The 20,323-nt window shown below is 32.3% G+C and overlaps 1 protein-coding gene across 1 annotated transcript; it reads right to left on the bottom strand.

The window, feature by feature from the left end:
* Positions 1-638: 638 nt before the first annotated feature.
* Positions 639-18,568, bottom strand: LOC117118493. The gene is made up of 12 exons (XM_033263092.1): positions 17,254-18,568; positions 15,963-16,110; positions 14,571-14,707; positions 13,977-14,195; positions 13,667-13,781; positions 11,325-11,348; positions 10,864-10,946; positions 8,137-10,179; positions 3,974-4,034; positions 1,647-2,816; positions 1,503-1,521; positions 639-1,384 (listed from the first exon to the last, which is right to left on the bottom strand). Exons 1-12 carry the CDS (start codon positions 18,541-18,543, stop codon positions 874-876), a joined length of 5,820 nt encoding a protein of 1,939 aa, XP_033118983.1. The 5' UTR covers positions 18,544-18,568; the 3' UTR covers positions 639-873.
* Positions 18,569-20,323: the final 1,755 nt, after the last annotated feature.

Genomic DNA, 20,323 nt, shown 5'->3' with positions numbered 1-20,323 from the left:
GAGAGACGATAAAGTATGTCTATGTTCTTTGAAACAATAATATTTCACACATTAAAACCATGGAAGATATTATCAACAATAATATCTTCCATGGTTTTAATGTGTGAGTCTACCCATGTTTTGCAGAAAACAGATTTGTTATTTATTTTTATGTTTTTATTTTCCCAAAGTTTTTTATTTCACAGATGCATTGTGACTGTTTTGCACGCATATTATTAAATTGTGAGCAAATTTTCTTTTTCTTTATTGTAGTTCAGAAAATTGAAGATAATAAATCTGCAATAGAATGTACTGAGAATTTGTCATATAACACTGTAAGTAGTTATTGTTATTATTATCATCATTACCACCATAAGTATAATCATTTACATCAACATAAACATTATTTGTTGTCACAGTAATCATCATCAACAGCATCCATCCTCACCACCTTCATCATCACTACCACTATCAAATCATCATCATCATCATCGTCATCATCATCTAATGTTCTATCAGACGAACATGATGATCTGAAACCACTCTAATTCACTTGCTGATTATACCTAACATCCATGTAATACAGTAAAACGTGCCTATAAAATAAAATCCAAAATGGCATTGTAAAATTGTTTGACTTGGATAAAATTCGACTTACAAATGGTTAATTAATGGAAAACACAACAATTTATCATAAGATCAACTTAGAAACTATTCGAGGTAAAGTCGACTTAGGTAAAGTTTAACTGTAGTCTCTTTTTTGTTACAGTACCATTTCTGATAACATTTCTATCTGATAGAATATAGCCTATATTGATTGATGTATTTAATTAGATTAATTATATTTCTATTTTTTTTTCTGAACATGGCACAAGCCATGTATATTTATTTCATTTAATAATTAAAAATTTTTACATTCTTTGCTTTGTGGTTTGCTACAGCTACTCTTCTTGGTCTATTGGAGATTACAGCGATTCCTATTGGAACATTTAATCCATCATCTTCATGATCTATTCGTTTTATAAAGACACCATTTTTATCAAATAGTTGTAGTTTATGATTACTTGATACTATTATATTCTCATTCATATCTATGATTAAACCACAAGGACCCCAGACTTCACCGTCTTCCTTACCACTACCTACAAGGATTTTCATAAGCTTACCTTTTTCATTATACATTTGTAATCTGTTATTTAAGTCAACAATCAAATAACCTTCTTTTGTTAAAGTAACATCTTGTGGTTTGTGCATTTGACCTACATCATTACCCTTTGAACCTATCTTACCAAGCAGTTTACCATCATCAACATTGAATTTAAACACACAGTGAGCTTCACGATCTGCTACATACAGTACTCTAGTTGCATGTTTACTGTCAAACCATTTGGGTATTTCAATACTCCTTTACCAAATGATATGATTTCTTCAAGTTTAGCATCACACATTACAACACATTTTCCTATGTGATCACTGTACACCATGTGACCATCTCCCATTAGATGCATTCTATTAACCATCACATCTTGTGGCATCTGTTTCCTAGCAACATATAAACCTGATTGGTTGAATCCTAATATGTTTTTACTGTAGCTTGATACTAATAAGTATCCATCTGTATCTAACACTACATCTGTCACATTTTGTATTTTATTCTGATATATTACCAATGGTATGAACAAGTCCCACTGATTCCACTTTGATATTCACTGGTGATCCTTTGATGCGTGCAGCTGCAGCTGTGATCTTCATTTGCCAATCACCTTCCACATTGCATCTACCTGTTATTTTGTACTCTCCACACTTATTATATTCTATCTCCGTAGCTGATTCTTCACCTGATTTGTTGATTAGAGCAGCAGTTAATTGACAAGCATCACTCTCTGTTGGACTTACAACTGTAACTACAAACGGTTGTTCTTTTGTGACAGTAATTGCTTCATCATCTTTAGCAACTTTGTACATCATGCTATTAACAGTTGTGAGTTTACCAATACCCTCTGAAACCATCAACTCATCTAAGGTTGTTGATGGAATAAAGTTTGGAGTAATATTTTTCTTTTTAAATGATTGATCAAAATCTTTCCCTAGGACCCTATGTCTGACAGTGTTGATAGTTATCTTGTGGAATTGAAGAGTTTCTGTTTCTTCTGGTTTGTTCATCATTTTATTGACTGAGGCCATCAGGTTATTTACTTGAGTCATCTTTGAACCAATATCTTGAACTTTACTATCAGTTTCTTGTTTTTTCTCTTTGTATATCTCTTCAAGGTCTGACATTAATTCTTCGCTTTTCTTTGTAACTTTTTTAATAAGCCTCTTTTCCTGAATTTGGATAGTTGTTCTGCATAGCTTTAGTTGAGATTCAAATTCTGATTTATCTTTATTTACGAGTTCTAATTTCTCTTTCAATTCATTTTCAATTTCATGCGCTAACTTGACAAATTCAGTGGCATCTTTGTTAAACTCATTTACAGCTGTTGACATTGGAATCACTTTATGTTGTTTTTGATAACAACGAAGAATATGTTCACAATGCTTACAAGCTGATTTGTAGCAAGTGGAGCAGTAAAATTCCAGTGTGTTGTTGCAATGAGCAGGGCATTTTGTTTGCTTTCCATCCTGTTCCTTCATGTCTAGTGTATAAAGTGGATCATTCTTAGTGGCTGGTACTCTCTTGTGTTGTTTGATACAATTACCTCCACATAGATACAGTTGACATGTTGAGCAGTGGTATGCTGGTTGATTGTCACAGAAGCAGCATGTGTTTGGTTTTTGGTCCTCAGTTTTCATAACATACTCTAGTAGTTGACTAATCATTGTATTTGAAGTAAGCTCTTTTAAATCATTTTTGTTAGGTCATGTTCTTGTCCACATGTGGAGCATTTCATCTTTCCATGAGTTTCCACCCATTTCTGGATACACTGTAGACAATAGGTGTGCAAACATTTCAGGGTCTTTGGTTGGTGAAACCTGCTGAGGCAGATGGCACACTCCAGATCTTTTTTATCCATAAACTGCAATGCTTTGGATACAACCTGAAACATCTATAAAGACATTACATCCCTTTTAAAATAATATGTTTAAATATTATTAGTTGCTTAATTGCTTTCCTTTTTACATAATGCATATGTGAATATTCATATTTTATGAAATAAAGGACAAGTTAGCTTTGTTGTAAGGACCATGTCCCCCTGATAAATTTTGTATACACAAGAATTTATGGTATTTCAAAGAAAAATAGTTACTATTCATTATAAATCATTTGTTTTTTTTGTAATGGTTTAAATGTTCAGATGTGTTAATTACATTTTTTTTTAAATTATAGTATATCGATTGGGTATTGATATTGTAATACATTCGATTAAATTAATTTGATATATAACAATATTATTTGAACATACAAAACAATACAAAAACCAACATGACACTCTGCTTTGTTATTTAAATCATTTAAGTAAAAAAGAAAATAAATAAAAGAGGGTGATGCTGTTTATAATTTACAAAGACAGGCCATAAAATGTCATTAAAGAACCAAAGTCCCAATAGTGTCTTCACATCCCTTATGTACAGTCTCCTGATGTAATCCACTGTGTGGACGAAAACTAAGAATAAATATATTGTTATTCTCAAAAGTGCTGCTGTCATTTTTTTTATAATGTTCACATATAATAAATGTTCAAGACCTTTGATAGAGAAGGTAACATAATGTCAGCAAAGGTAATAAAATAAATAGATCATTATTTAGGGTGATAAAAATTTTAGAAGTTGAAACTGAAGAAATTTCACATCAATTGTTAAAATGTCAGTTAAAGAAAATTATTTAAATTTAATCAAAACGTACAAAAATTATGAAAATAATTAAAATAGTAATAATAAAGAAAGTAAATATAGGCTTAATATCTCATAAATGGTACAATATTTATATGTTTAAGGAAATTAAACATTTAGTTTATCAGGTGTACTTTACTTTATAATAATATTATGTTCTTACCTTGATTTAAGTTTGAATAGTTTGAATTATTGCCTGTCGATATGTTGAATGAGGGCGTTTCCTGAAAGTAGCAGGAAATTGTGAATGAAATGAGTCAAAGCAAGACACCTAAAATATATTGGTTTTTTTTATAGCTGATAACAACTATACAAAAATTGAATTATCAGGCCAAATTAAAAAGTAGATATAAAAAATTAGCTTTCTAGGTGGAATAATACCGACACCAATGATGATGATGATATGAACTCATCGAGTAACAAGTGACAATGGATACTTATATGCAAATGATTTCAAAATTTTTTCTCATTATGAATCACTATAATGCAATTGATAATAAATTGGTATAGACAATACAACAGTGATCTCGAAAAGAGTAATTTTGGAAGTTGTGTATCATTAAACATAATATTTTGCACTCTGAAAAAAAAAAAACCACACAGTAGTGAATAATGCCATGAAAGTTTCCCATTTACTATTGAAATTTTGGGGCATATTTATTTATTTATTTATTTGAACATACACCTTTGAATCGGTGGCACTCAATATCAATTGGTGCGTTCGTATAAACAAAAAAAAGGGGAAAATTTAACAAACAAAATGAATAACAATCGACTGTAAATAATATTACAAAATTAAAGAAAGGTAGAAAAATAACATATGAAATTAGATGAAACATTTCACTTCGCATTTCATACTCAGAAATATTTACAGGTCAACTGTAAAGTAAATGCTTAAAATAACTAACCTACAAAATATAAAATCTAAAGATGAAAAAGTCTTACAACAAAAAGATAATACCAAGGTAGACCTACAAAACTTAAGGATTACAGACTAAGATGTAGTGTCCACTTGTGGTAAACAAAAAAGCATTCATGATGTATTTTTTACAGAAATTATCAAAAATAGAGGTAGATTCATCACAAATAAAAACTGAATCTCCTCCTAATACATATTGAAGTTTAATATCGTCATTTGTTGTTGAAAAAAGTGTCCATGTATCATAATCGTTACAAACATAGTGAAATAGATTTGAGAACTCTTGTGGTTACAATCTCACTGTATCTTGGGAATATTATAGGCCTAGATAGTAAACACTGTGGTAGGCTAGTTTAGACCTTTTGGTGTATATTTACATAGTAGACTAGTCAATGAACAATATGTAATCATCATCAGCCAATTTATCATTCAAATACTGTATATATCAAAAAAGTAATAAAAATAATACAAACCTGGAATATTTGGAAAGATTTATTCACTTCAGGCAGCTTGACTTCCATAAACTGCATAACATTTTCTACTGTACAGGACAGAGGAAGTTGCAGTACAGTACTCATAGACAACATGTTCAATAAAACAGACACATATCCTGGACTGAAAAGTTGACTACTTACACACAGATTCTTAATATTTAAGAGTTCTGATTTTTTTGATGTATTTTATTTTAAATTATTATTTGTTAACCATACTTTTGAGAAAGATGATCTCTCTTGGATTGGAAAATGGATTGATTGATATATTGAGTACATTAGTACCCTGTATTTTGTATTGACAAACAATGTGATATTCATGCTTTTTGTATTATAAAAGGTTATTGTCATCGTTATTTTAATTAGTATAATGCGGTTTCGATTGATCATGTTTAACAATAAAAAGAAAAATTAAGTAACAAAAAAAATATTTTGTTTTGATCACTCCCTTTCATTCTATAGTTGAGATTTTTACATGTGAAATAAAAGTATAGTGAAACAAACCTCTCTTTAAACTAATCTATCTGTTGTACTGTTCATCATCTAGTGGCATATATACACTTTTGTGTGGTGTTGTGAAGAGCCCTTTCGTGACCCTAACCCATAGGGTCCTCAATCTAGCACTCTGAACCAAACAGGCTTTGTATAAGAGGTGTCTCTTGGCTCCATAAATTTGTAAACTTCTTTTTTAATGGAGATTATAGAAAATTATATTCAATTTAAGTCTGTGAGTGTCATTTCCGATCATCTTTTGTATTTTATTCAAATATCTAACAGTGTAAACACCATTTCAATACAGGATGAACATAAATATATATGATAAAAAATGAAAAGCAGAACATTACACAGATCTAGAGATGCTATAATCATATATTTATTGTCCAAAACTCAGCACCAACCATGGTGGAGCTCAGGTTATGTGAAAGTCACTCCCTGCCCCCCTCCCCAAGACAAACATGATTTAAAACGAACATATCTAAAATCCCGCAATGGAGATAGCAACCAGGACCCAAGTAGAAACCCCTTCCCCATCTCAGAAAGCTATAGGGATTCCTGCCCCAGTGTTACGCCACTGTCATCGTCATTTTTCAAATTCTCATGACCATCATCATCATGATTTTGCCACAAATGCTAAATAATTGATATACTGTATGTATCTTTCCAAATTTATTCCATTAATGAACCACAATAAAAGTTGTTTAATAAAGAAATCCTAATGATTACTTGCAAATACACAATAATATTGTGACTGAAATGTCTATCAGTGTAGTCTAAATAACCATGCAAATATCCTTTGTAATACTAGTAAATTCAACCAAGATTCAACAATGCCATTATACCAACACTAATTATGTTCGTTACTGATTGGTTTGGTAAGCGATATTACTGTCAATGGGCAGTGAGGTCATGCAATTCTATTGGTACATCATACAGCATAGTATCGTCAATTGGTTTAGTAAGCGTGATTGCAACATCACTCTACTGTTAATTTTCCATACAACTCTATCAAAATTATTGCTATATTAGCATAAATCCCAATCCAAGGTCCTAATTATGAGGCTACCAACAAAGAATACCAAGCCATTTCCAATACAGGAACTCTGCACATTAAAATATCAATTAACCATTTAATGAATATAATTTAATTCTAGTATGAATAGATCCATTTTTCAATTGTTTTGCACTGTATCATGACAATGTAAAAATTGAGACATGTTAGTATCACATATTTCCTCAAGTACACGAGGAGGGAGAAGCTAAGGAGGAAAAAGGTTTGGTAACCACAAAACATCAAATATGACCCAAAAAAATGACAAAAGCAAACAATTAATACAATGAGCAATGATATTAAATTGTATATTATATTATTTATGATGATTATTTTTTTTATATTATTTTTAAGTTAAACAAAAATTTAAGTTTCATTATGAAATAACTGATGTACAGTAGGCCAAAGGAAAAACAGAGAAAATAATGTAAGGAATGAAATTAAAAGATAAATTACAATGCTACTTGGCAATAATAAATAAATAAATATGTATTGTAAAACTGAATCAAACATAAAAAAATTGATCATAGGAATGAAAGAGCCCTACTGAAAGTAAAATGATGTAAAGTGAAAATAATATATCACCGGGCTAAATGGTGAAATATAACTTTAAGTATTGAGGTTTTTTTCGCAGTATTTTATTGCACAGAAAGACAATATAAAATTAAGATTAATATGCCTATTCAGTTTTCTTTGTAAATCAAGAGGGCATGTGAGAAAATGTGGGAAAATAATTGGCCTGGACTTAGGTCACCAAAACGGGAGTCTCCCGGCTAAAACGGGAGTGTTGGCATATGTATACCATGGAGCTGATAATACCAAGGAGCATAGAACTGCAATTCTATACTCTTTGGTAATACCAGTACATAATTTTACTTGCAATTGTTGTAAAAAAAAACTCGCTCCCTAATTACACATTACAGATGAGACCACCTTCTCACAACATAAATACACTTTTTGTTGTTATGGTGACTCATCGAGCAACGTGAACATTTATGTATTAACATGTCTGTCCTTCTGTCTAACTCTCCCTCAAAATTACCATTATTTAGAGTTATATCGTATATTTGCATGATGCATATTCATCATCTATCTTTATACCAAATTACTTTAAGGTACAAGCCACTTGTGATATTTTTTTGTAATCATCACAATTGTCAACAACACAATTAAAATAGTATACAGTAATTATCTTTAATATTATCATCAACATCATATTCAGTATTATGATTATCATCCTTGGTTAGATTATTGCATCTAATCTATTAACCTTTGTATAATAATTTTAACTAATGTATATGACATGCAATTATTTAATTATTAATATCTGATGTTTTAATACAATTTTAGTAGTTAAATATTTTAACATTGTTGGCTTTGTGGTTTGCTACTGCTACTCTTCGTGGTTTATTGGAGATTACAGCAATTCCTGCTGGGATTTCTAATCTATCATCTAGATGATCTATTCGTTTTATGAAGACACCATTTTTATCAAATAACTGCAGTTTATGATTACTTGATACTATTATATTTTCATCCATATCCATGGTGACACTACAAGGACCCCAAACTTTACCATCTTCCTTGCCATAGCCTACTAAAATTCTTATAAACTTGCCATTTGCATCAAACATTTGTATTCTGCTATTTTCAAAGTCAGCAACAATCACGTGACCTTCCATGCTTAAAGTGACATCAAATGGTAGCCGCATTTCACCTGCTTTTCTACCTTCTGAACCAATATTACCCAGCAATGTACCGTCATCAACATTGAATTTAACCACACAGTGAGCCTCACGGTCTGCTACATACAGTATTCTAGTTTCCTTGTGTACTGTCAAGCCCATTGGATATTTCAATATTCCTTTACCAAATGAAGACATTTCTAGATATTTATCATTACACATTACAACACATTTTCTTACGTTATCACTGTACATTATATGACAATCACCCATTTGATGCATTCTATGAAACTCCACATCTAGTGGCACCCATATCCTACCAATAAATGAACCAGATTTGTTGAACTTTAATATATCTTTACTGAAGCTAGATACTAATATGCATCCATTGTTGTCCAACACTACATCTGAAACTTTATTTAATTTGTAATGTTGTTTATAATCTGATATAATACCAGTGGTATGAATAAGTCTTGGCGTCTCGAATCTGGGATTAACTGGAAATTCTGTGACATGTGCTGGATCAGAAGTTGATTCTTCTGATGAATTCATTAGAGTGGCAGCTGCATCACTCTCTGCTGGTTGTCTTTTAGTAACAGTAGCTTCATTTTCTTTAGCTACCTTGTTTGTAATGTTATCAACAGTTATAATTTTACCAATACCCTCTGCATTCATCAAGTCATCCAAATGCGTTGATGGAATGAAATTTGGTGTAATATTTTTCTTTTGAGGTAGTTGCTGAAAATCAATTTCTAGGACCTTGTCCCTGACAACATTGATAGTATTCTTATGGGATGCAAGAATTTCTTTTTCTTCTGGTTTGTTCATAATTGTATTTATTGAGACTATCAGATCATTTACTTGAGTCATCTTTGAATCAATATCTTCAACTTCACTACCAATGCCTTCTTTGTCTTCTTTATATATCTCTTCAAGATCAGACATTAATTGTTTGCTTTTCCCTGTAACTTTCTTGATAAGCTTGTTTTCCTGAATTCCGATGGCTGTTCTGCATAAAGTAAGTTGACAATCGATTTCTGATTGACTTTTAGTTAGGAACTCTAATTTTTCTTTCAATTTATTCTTAATTTCATACGCTACCTTGACAACTTCAGTGGCATCATTGTTAAACTCATTTACAGCAGTCAACATTGGAATCATTTTATGTTGATTTTTATGACAGGAAAGGATGTGTTCACATTGCTTGCATGCTGATTTGTTGCAAGTGGAACAGTAAAATTCCAGTGTGTTGCTGCAATGAACTTTGCATTTGTTTTGTTCATCTGAACTGCCTTCTTTCTCCTTTAGGTCTAGTGTATAAAGTGAATGGTTTCTCAATGACGGTATTATCTGGTGTTGCTTGATACATAGAGCTCCACATAGATACAGTTGACATGTCTGGCAGTGGTATTTTGGTTGATTAATGTCGCAGCAAGAACATTTACTTGGTTTTTGATCCTCAGTTTTCACAACATACTCTAGTAGTTGAATTATCATTGTGTTTGATGCAAGCTCTTTTAAGTCATACCTTGTCAGGTTATGTTCTTGTGCACATGTGGGGCATTTCATCTTTCCATGAGTTTCCACCCATTTCTGGATACACTGTAGACAATAGGTGTGCATGCATTTCAGTGTCTTTGGTTGGTGAAACCTGTTGAGGCAGATGACACACTCAAGATCTTTTTTATCCATAAACTGCAATGCTTTGGATAAGGACTGAGACATCTGCAAAGAGAGTTAATAATGCCTTCATTTTAAAATAATATCTATGAATATTATTAGTTAGTAATTTTATTGCTTTCCATTTAACTTAATACATTGTGAGTATACATATTTTCTGAAGATAATGAACCGACAGCTTTGATGATAAATTCTTTATACACAAGAATTTATGGTACTTTTAAGCAAAATGTTTAATGATTATCATAAATAAATTTGTTTACTGTAATAATGGTTTAAATGCTCTTACGGTATGTTGTCACACAGGTGTATTAATTGATATTTTGTTTAGAATTACTGTATCTGATTACATATTGATACTGTGATAAATCGAATTAAATTTATTGCGGGTATATAACAACATTATTTAAACATACAAAAAACACAAAACAATTTACAATCTGCTTATCATTAGCAAAACGATAAAATAATTTACTTATTTTATAATAAGACCTTCTTTTTACACTAAGACCTTCGGACACAGATCATTTTCATTTGCTGCAGCCACACTCTGGAATGCACTACCGCTTCACATTAAAAAATCAGCATCAATTCCTTTATTTTAAAAATCACTCAAAACGCACTTATTCCAACAATAACATGAAGCGCCACTGATAATTACTTCGGTTTTTTAAATGGCGCTATATAAGTTCTTACTTTATTATTATTATTATAATATTAAGTTCTTACCTTGATACAAGTTTGAAGAGTTCGAAGTAATGAATAATTGTTGATATCAGCAGTGTGATGGGTTAAATGTACAGTGTTTTTTTCTGAAATTAGCAGGGAATTATGTTAATGAAATGTTGAGTGAATTGTGTAAAGAGGAGCAAAGTCCAAAACAAGACACCCAAAATATATATATTTTTTTTATCTTATCAATGATAGCAACTCTAGCTACTACCTACCCTCAGGATGATGTATGATATGAATGTGAAGTGAATATATATTATTATTGAAATTACAATATTGTAACATATGTTTGATAGAATTTTTAGAATAATAGGCATGGACAATAGACAGTGGTAGGCTATTTTTACCATGGAGGTATTTATACATCCATGGTTTACAGTAGGCCTAGATCTTTTGTTAGATAGTAGACTTAGTAGTCAATGAACAGAATCATCATCATGGGTGTGTTAGAGACCTACCTTCATTCTCATTTATATCATCTACTATTAGTCATGAATCAAGTATACTCAATAAAAGCAAACCTGGAAAACCTGGTGAAGCTAAATTCACTTTACAGCAGTAGATAAATTACATCCATTAGCTGCATAATAATTTCATAGTGTGTACATACAAGGAAGGTAATATTTGAATTGTGGAATTTCCCATATGCCTCATAGTGCTCGCAGACAATGTTCTAAATAAACAGGGTTAACAAAAGTTAACCTCTAAAGAATAGGCTACTTGCTACATACTTAAGTGTTTAGCTCTGATATTAATATGTAAATAAGTAATAGAGTTATTTCATGTCAACTCAACCAGGGGCTCCACAGTGACCGTCTTGGATTTTGCTGAAATTTTAACCGAATATACTTTAAGGGGTATTATAAAAAATCCCAAAGTTTCATTTAAAAAAAATTCCCAAGCATTCCAAATTTATGGCACTTTTAAATTTTGAAGACAAACCCCTTTTTCAGACTTGCGATGAGCAGCGATATTTTGTTAGGGTTTTTGAAAGGCAATATTCTCATTTCTGGACATACTAGAAAGCTGAAATTGCTAATCTGGCTCAGTTTTGCCCATACTTTCTGATTCTGGCATCAAGCTCTGAATAGGCATTAAAAAGTTATGCATCTCAAATCAGTATTATTTGTTCAAAATTAATTATCTTAATATTTTTTACCTTAGGTTTATGGTCAACTACTGGCCAAAACCAAATATTTTAATGGAAATTAGTTACTTGGGATACAGATAAACCAAATGCAAGATTATTCAAATCAAACACCAAATCACAGATTTATGACAAGTAGGGCAAAACAACTCCTATTGTATTTTCCTGACGCAAACACATCAAAATATAGTCTTTAATATATGGATGTTTCCATTTTAATTTATTTAATGGAATGAATTAAAGAATTATCATCTTATTGGTAACCAAGATAATTTTATAAGTTCATAAACACTTAACCTCTACATTGGCAGGCACAAGAGCATTTTTTTTTTTTACTTTTGAAAAGGTGTACTCTATACACTAAGGCCTACTTCATTTTGCATAGCAGTCAAAGTTTGTAGGTAACTACAGTATGTTTCTAAACTTTCTATTTCGTTATTGTAGTTAAGAAATTGAAGATAATAGACCTGTCATGCAATGCAGTAGAATGTATTGAGAATTTGTCATATACTGTAACACTGTAGTAGTTATTGTTATATATTATCACCATCATCATCATATACGTATCATCATTTACATCACCATCTACATCATTTGTCGTCACCTTCATCATTATCAACATCTATCCTCACCCCTTTATCATCACTATCACATCATCTCATCTAATGTTGTATCAGATGAACATGATAATCTGTAACTACTGTATTTTACTTGCTGATTATATACCTAACATGTATACATATCTATCTGATAGAATTATAGCCAATATGGATTGATGTATTTAATTGTTAATTATATTACTAGTTTTTTTTTTCTAAATATGACACTATTATATCATGTATATTCATTAAACATTAAGAACAAGATAAGAACAAATTGAGGCTAGGGTAAAATATAAAATGAGGTTTTTATTTTTTTTTAAATAAAAGAATCAAAAATCTTATACTTATTTGCAGTAGGGGTGACCACCAAGGAATAAAGTGACTCTTGTAATACCATGGAGGAATAAGTTATGGTAATACCCTATAAATACAGTATACTGCAGAAAAATAATAATTTTATATGCTTGAAAAATGTTTAGAAATGTGAACGATATAGGAATATTTTAAGACTGAAACTGGCAAAAAATAAGAACTACTGGCAAGCAATCTTTCTTTTCTTAGCTTCTATACTTTGGGATTCCCCCCTGCTGATATTCATAATATCACTTGTCCTCAGTTATTTTTTTGCTCAAACTTAAAACCTTCCTTTTTTTTGTAATTTTCACTAATCAGTTCATGGGATTTTTTTTGCTATTTTTGTAGATTTTTTTGTTTTTTTAATGCATTGATTTGTTCTTTTATTACGACTTTACTAGTTAAGGCCAGTACTACTTTGACATCAACTAGGTAATAATCAATTCTAACATTAATTATCTCTGCACAGGCATCAGTATTCATGCAAAATACAGAATCAGTGTCTGAATTTTTTATTTTGTTTTTGTTGTGTCCCATTTTGTTTCATATCTATATAACTTATATATTTATAATTCTTTGTTTTGTTACTTTGGCAGTTTTTGTAATATTTTACTGTTTTATTTTTATGAATTGTTTTTACCACTTATTAAAATATTAATAACAAAAGAGAGTCGAATAGTAAGCAAAACTCAGATGTATTCTTTTTCCTTTCCAACCAACTGGTGGGGTAACTGCACAGTAGTGGCCACAGCAGGTTTACTACCAGATTCCTTAGCTAGGTGAGCTTGCCACACAGTCACAGCCTCGTCAACCTAAAATAAAACCCCCAAAAAAGCATTTAAGTCATTCAAACAACTAACTTATCTATGGTCACCTTGTATTCTGCCAAGAAGTATAAACCAAACACCATTTAAGAATTATTTCCAGTACTACCACGAGCAGCATTAAGAACACAGTTGAAATAGGTCTACTCATTTTTGACATACAAACCTAAATCGCACAGTTACCTTTAAGCTCAATGAGTCACGGGATTCCAACAATTGAAGCAACTCATCGTTGTCATTCTCCAACAACATTCCAGTGATCTTACCAGCTAGCTCTCCGTGGCTAGGCTGAATGATGCGGTATAAATGCTCACCAATCATCTGCTTCTGCTCCTTGGGAGTGGCCTGTGCTAGGCTGTATGGCTCCAGCCCAGGAACTTGGACAGCTTGTTGTGGAACATCCTAATTAAAAAGACAAAATACATTACTATCACTATATATAATATTACATTATTTTTCCCACAATAATATTTATAAGATAAATTGAAATTTCAAAGCTTGAAATTAAACAAGAATAAATTTGTAAATTTCTGTAGTTTTGGAAAAGCAATACAAAACATTCATTCTACAAATCTTAATTAGATTTTCTTACCATTATTTTCTGACTTTGCATTGTACAGTGCTTCTCACTGATGATGTATAATTCATTAGCAAACATGAATGCAATTTATAAAATTAAATTGGTGCATGATGGTAATTTTTAACTAAATTTTGGGAAAAAAGATGGTTTATTAATCATTTAAAATTCAGCGTAAACTCTTTTATTGTGCCACTTACCACAGGCATTCCAGGCGACTGACTAGCAAGAGTCTGATTGTGTACAGCATTAGCATACTTCACTTGGTGTTGTTGAGCTGGTACAGTAGAAATTTCTTGTGCGGCACGTACAGGGATAGCAGGCCGAGGGATCACTTCTTGAAAAGAAAATTCGCTATTAGTACAGGGATTAATATTTTTAAGAACTAATTATAATCTCCAAGAAGTAGCAGTTGTTTACTTCAAGCTTGTTTTAATTATGTTTTGCAACCCTAGCAGTGGCGAAACTCCTATATGCACTCCTGTGCAGCGGTCCCCACCCCCCCAAAAGGATGCAAAAGAGCCTTTTAAATATCGACTGTAGGACATACATCATACATATATCCAGTGATGGGTTGAAGTAGAGACAAAAAAAAATTGTATTCAAATTTTGTGTTTAGTGGCACTCTAGGTGTGTCATAAATGTTCTTACCTCAGCCCCAATCATGGTGGGGCTGAGGTGGTATAGACCCTCTATCTGTTAAACAGACCCCCACCCCCTCTATTCAAAATTTCTGGATCCGCCATTGATATCATCATTCGTCGTTAAAACACAATGACAAAAAATGAGCACATCTAAAAACCCACAATTGGTGACCAAGACCGAAAAGGGGCCCAGTCTCAAAAAGCCACAGGTCCCCCGGCCCCGGCATTATACCACTGAACCCTAGTGTAGCATCAATGACCCCAGTATTATACCACTGAACCCTAGTGTAGCATCAATGAAAAACGGATGATGTTACTGTCTACCTAACTACCTGTGACACGCTACTGGTGCTGCTGGGGAATAGGGACTCTGGTAGGAGTGGCAGTGCAGATAGCTGGGTTGTCTCGTATCAGCGCAAACTGACAAACACTTGGCAAGGGCTGGAAACCCCTGCTTGGTTGAACAACTAAAGTAAAATATCAGACAACTGGCAGCCTAAGGTTATTTCTTGTTGTTTCTTGCCATTTTTGTCACCTGCTTCTTTCCCTTTCATATTTAGATTTGTTGTGATGGCAATTAAGCGAAGAACTCATTTCTTGTGTTGGGTTCTCAGTGTTGCATAGGATGGCACATTTTTCTTGAATGCACAGGTTGCATTGCCCTGATTTGTGCATGTGTGTGTTTGATTTCTTTAGGATATCCCACTTTATTGCATATTTATGACCTTTTCTTTTTAGTTGCCATATGTGTTGCAATAAAGTGGGATATCCTATAACATGCATCCACACATGTGCAATTCTGATGACCACCATAGGGCACGAAACTCAGAGTAACAACCAAGTGTCTCTATAATGAGGCGATGGGGCCTACAAGCTTTCACACATCTTTGACCAACTCCTTAAACCTGAAAGCATAATTATAGATTAAAAATATGAAACATAACAAACCTGGACTTGGTTGGTTAGCACTCGACACTGGGTTTATGATTTGGGTTATCTGCCCTGTTGGGCAAAGTATTGCTTGTGGGTTCTCAACGGCTTGAGTAAAGGACCCATACTCTGGGTTGAACACCTGGTTTATCTGTTGCATATTCCCCTAAAATAAAAGAAATTGGTACATGTCGAAAATTTTATGCTGTATTTGTACAAAATGGGTTTGATCTACAAAAACAATCTTTTTTTACTAGATATGCTATAAATTATATGTAACATTTTTTTCAGACTTCTTTGGTTTACCTTTTTTATTAAAGAGCTTAAAAGAGGTTTAATTTATTGTATCAAACATTAGTATTTTGTTATTTCCAAAAGTCGGCAACAATTACATAACCTTCTTTAGTTAGAGTGATGGTTCCTTCATTTTAGCTACATTACTGTCCTCTGAAGCTATCTAACCCAGCAGTTTACCATCATCAACATTGAATTTAAACTGATCTTTATCTGTTACATATATTATAAGGTAGTTTCCTCATTTACTGTCAAGCCCCTTGGATATTATTTTTAGCATTCCTTAACCAAATCAACAGACTTCTTCCCATTTGTGATAATACAAACATAGAAAACATTTTCCTAACGAATCATTGTACAATGTGTGAACATCATCATCACCACCCATTTGATACATTCTATGAAAATCCACTTGGTTGAACTTTAGTATATCTTAATTATAGTTCAAGGGTTTGTGTGGGCCCCAGTTATGAAGGCAAAACATGAGAAAGATTGCGGTGAAGGTGCAAACTTTTAATTGGGGTGGGGGAGGCTGGGGACCTATCAATCTGGAGGGGTCCATTATTAGGGGACCCATGCATTACTGAGGGTTCATGATAGTAATTATTATTTTTTGAAAAAAATATTGAAAAAAAAATACTACCTGCAATTCTTATGGTCCCCTCCCCCCACGCCCCCTTCTGTGGCACTGCTAAAAACTTCAAAATATTTTTAAGGCTTCACCTGCTGGATCACTTTTGCCTGACCGTGCCTACTTTGCTCTCGTCGGGGACCTCAGATCCCCGGTCGGGCAAATCCTGGCGACGCCCCTGATACTAATTATAGGCCTCCATCTCTAAGTAACATTATGCATAACACATTAGAATCTTTTGCATTTTCTTTGTAATCTGATGTTGCCTGTCTTCATCTGTCAATTTACCATCCTGTGGTAGTACCACAGTAAAAGTACCATGGTAATACCATGGTACATTTTTGTAAGGGTGCTAATGGTATGAACAACTCCCAATAATTCTACCTTGACATCCATTGGTGATCCTCCCATGTGTGCCTTTCCAACAATAATCTTCATTTCCCAATCACCTTCCATATTGCATCTGCCTGTTATTTTGTACTCTCCATTTCCCTGATATTCTACTTCAGTGGCTAATTTTTGGCCTGAAGAGTTCTTCAGAGTGGCAGCTAATTGACATGCATTGCTCTCTGTTGTGACAGTAGTTTCTTCATCATCTTTATTTACCTTGTATGTGGTATCAACTGTTGTGATTGTACCAATGCCCTCTACAACCATCAAGTCATCCAAGTGTGTAGTTGGAATGAAGTTTGGTGTAATTTTTTTGTTTTTACATGATTGATCACAATCTTTTCCAAGGACCTTGTCTCTGACAGCATTGAGAGTTGTGCTGTGTAATTGAAGAGTTTTTGTTTCATCAGGTTTGTTCATAATTGTATTGATTGAGGTAATCACATTATGTACTTGAGTCATTTTTGAATCAATATCTTGAAGTTTACTATCAGTGTCTTCTTTTTTCTCTTTGTACATCTCTACAAGGTCTGACATTAACTCTTTGCTTTTCTCTTCAACTGTTTTAATAAGTTTCTTTTCCTGAATTTCGATGGCTGTTCTGCATAACTTTAGTTGTGAATTGAACTCTGATCTATCTTTAGTTACTAATTCTAGTTTTTCTGATAATTTATTTTTAATTTTATGTGCAAACTTGACAATTTCAGTGGCATTGTTGTTAAACTCATTTACAGCAGTTGATATTGGAATCACTTTATGTTGTTTTTGATAACAACGAAGAACGTGTTCACAATGTTTACATGCTGATTTGTTGCAAGTGGAGCAGAAAAACTCGAGTGCGGTGTAGCAATGAACTTTGCATCTTGTTTGTGCATCTGAACTGGCATCTTGTTCATTCTTGTCTAGTGTATAAAGTAGATGGTCTCTCAATGAAGGTATTATCTGGTGTTGCTTGATACATGGAGCATCACACAGATACAGTTGACATTTCTGGCAGTGGTATTCTGGTTGATTAATGTCACAGCAAGAACATTTAGTTGGCTTTTGATCCTCAGCTTTCACTACATACTCTAGTAGTTGACTTATCATTGTATTTGAAGTAAGCTCTTTTAAATCATTTTTTGTTAGGTCATGTTCTTGTCCACATATTGGGCATTTAATCTTTCCATGAGTTTCCACCCATTTCTGGATACACTGTAGACAATAGGTGTGCATGCATTTCAGTGTCTTTGGTTGGTGAAACCTGTTGAGGCAGATGGCACACTCAATATCCTTTTTATCCATAAAGTGCAGTGCTTTGGATATAGACTGAGACATCTGTAAGGAAAAAACATAGATAATTAATATTGCTTTAACCTTTTAAAATGTGTATAAATATTAATACAGTAGTTAATATTGCTTTCTATTTTACATAATCTGTATAATAATATTTTCTGAAATAATGGATCAATATTCTTTTAATTGTTATATACCCTTGTTAAGTTCTCAAGAATTTACAGTGCTTTTAATCAACTGTTAAAGAGGGTGATGTTTACAATACAAGGATTGCCCATAATAGTCATTCTAGATTAACTGTGGTCTTTACATATACAAATTGTTTAAAATCTGTTGAGAAAGAACACTAATATGTTAATGTTAACTGCAAAAATATGGTTAGATTATTAAAAAAATAAAATTTAATATAAAATTTAATAAAATTTAAAGTTAAAACTGAAAAATTACACATCTTGAAAGGACAGCCAAAGATTTTTTTTAAAATTTAATCGAACCTTACAAAAGATATAGATTTAAAATAATATAAAAAAATAAAATAAACAAATTAAAAATGTCTGAACAGTACAATTACCAGAAATTTAACATTTCCTGTTATCAGATGTAGCATACTTCTATAAAAATATCAATTTCTTACCTTGATTCACATTTTCACAGTTCTGAATACTTAATACCTGTTGATACCAGAGAATGACTGGTTGGGTGTTTTCTGGAATTACAGTAACTGGGAATTAAGTTATTATTGAAATGTTGATTGAATTGTGTCAAGTGGTAGGCTGCAAAACCTGAAGCAAGACACTATGTTTGAAAGAATGTTTTTTCCTACTTTGGCAGACATGCAGTTTTTTTGTAGATCTTGCCCATTTGACAAAGGATGTTTGCAAAATAAATGCTATATTGTTACACTAAAAATCTATACAGTTATTAATCAAATGCCATTTATAAAATTGGTAATTAGTGAAACTAAAAGAATATTAATTTGTTTAACAAATTTGTTTATTCATTTAATGACTACATTTTACACTCTCACTCTGGAAAGTCATACAAAAGCCTGGGAAGTTTTCCATTTACTGACTGAAATTTGAAACATGGTGAAATAGATGTTCAAAAGTCAATAATATCACAATGCCTTGTGAATCGATCATAGGCCTAGACAATAAACACAGTAGTAGGCTAGTTTTAGACCTTTTGGGCCTGGTGTATAATATAGACTAGTAATTGAACAGATAGTCATCATATAGAAGCTTTAGACACCTGCCTTCATTCTCACTTATATCATCTACTAAGTCCTCAATCAAGTATACTCAATAAAAACAAACCTGGAATACATAGGAAGCTAAATTCACTTTAAAGCAGTTAATAATTGGCATCCATAACTGCATAATTGCCTTCAGCCTGTACGTACAATACTAGTACTGTACTGCACTGGAAATGTGGAAATTTCCTCATGCATGACTTAGTTTTAGTTTCAATTTTTATTGGCACACACTTTTCCAACAGTGGCACACACTATTCAGTGGTGCGTCCAGACTAACTAATCAAAAAACCATACAGTAAAATTGAACAAAAGTAAAAAAGGAAACGCAAAGGTAAACAGAAAAATCAGGGAGTTTAACAAAATAGTAAAAGAAAGGAAAACATCCCAGAAATACAAAATTCAAATCAAAGTAAAAACAAACAGCTTTCCAGTAAAAAGCAAGAAAGAGATAAACAATTGATAAAAAAAAAATCAAAATCAAGATAATATGAAGCATAAGTGTACAGTATAATTGTACTTAATACATACACATAC

This window comes from Anneissia japonica, unplaced genomic scaffold, assembly GCF_011630105.1.
Source record: "Anneissia japonica isolate Jap-2015-1 unplaced genomic scaffold, ASM1163010v1 scaffold287869_len1821871_cov162, whole genome shotgun sequence".
Taxonomy (NCBI): Eukaryota; Metazoa; Echinodermata; class Crinoidea; order Comatulida; family Comatulidae; genus Anneissia; species Anneissia japonica.
Note: the sequence above shows the minus strand (reverse complement) of the source record. Positions and strands in the feature narration are given on the sequence as shown.

Bases quoted from the DNA above. Each gene is read 5' to 3' on its own strand.
- LOC117118493 (XM_033263092.1), bottom strand. From the start codon at position 18,543: ATGGATAAAAAGGATATTGAGTGTGCCATCTGCCTCAACAGGTTTCAC. The intron at 10,947-11,324 runs GTAGGTCTCTAA...TGCTAATTTCAG, and splicing joins TGATATAAATGAGAATGAAG to AAAAAAACACTGTACATTTA. The intron at 10,180-10,863 runs GTAAGAACTTAA...CTCTCTTTGCAG, and splicing joins CTCTTCAAACTTGTATCAAG to ATGTCTCAGTCCTTATCCAA.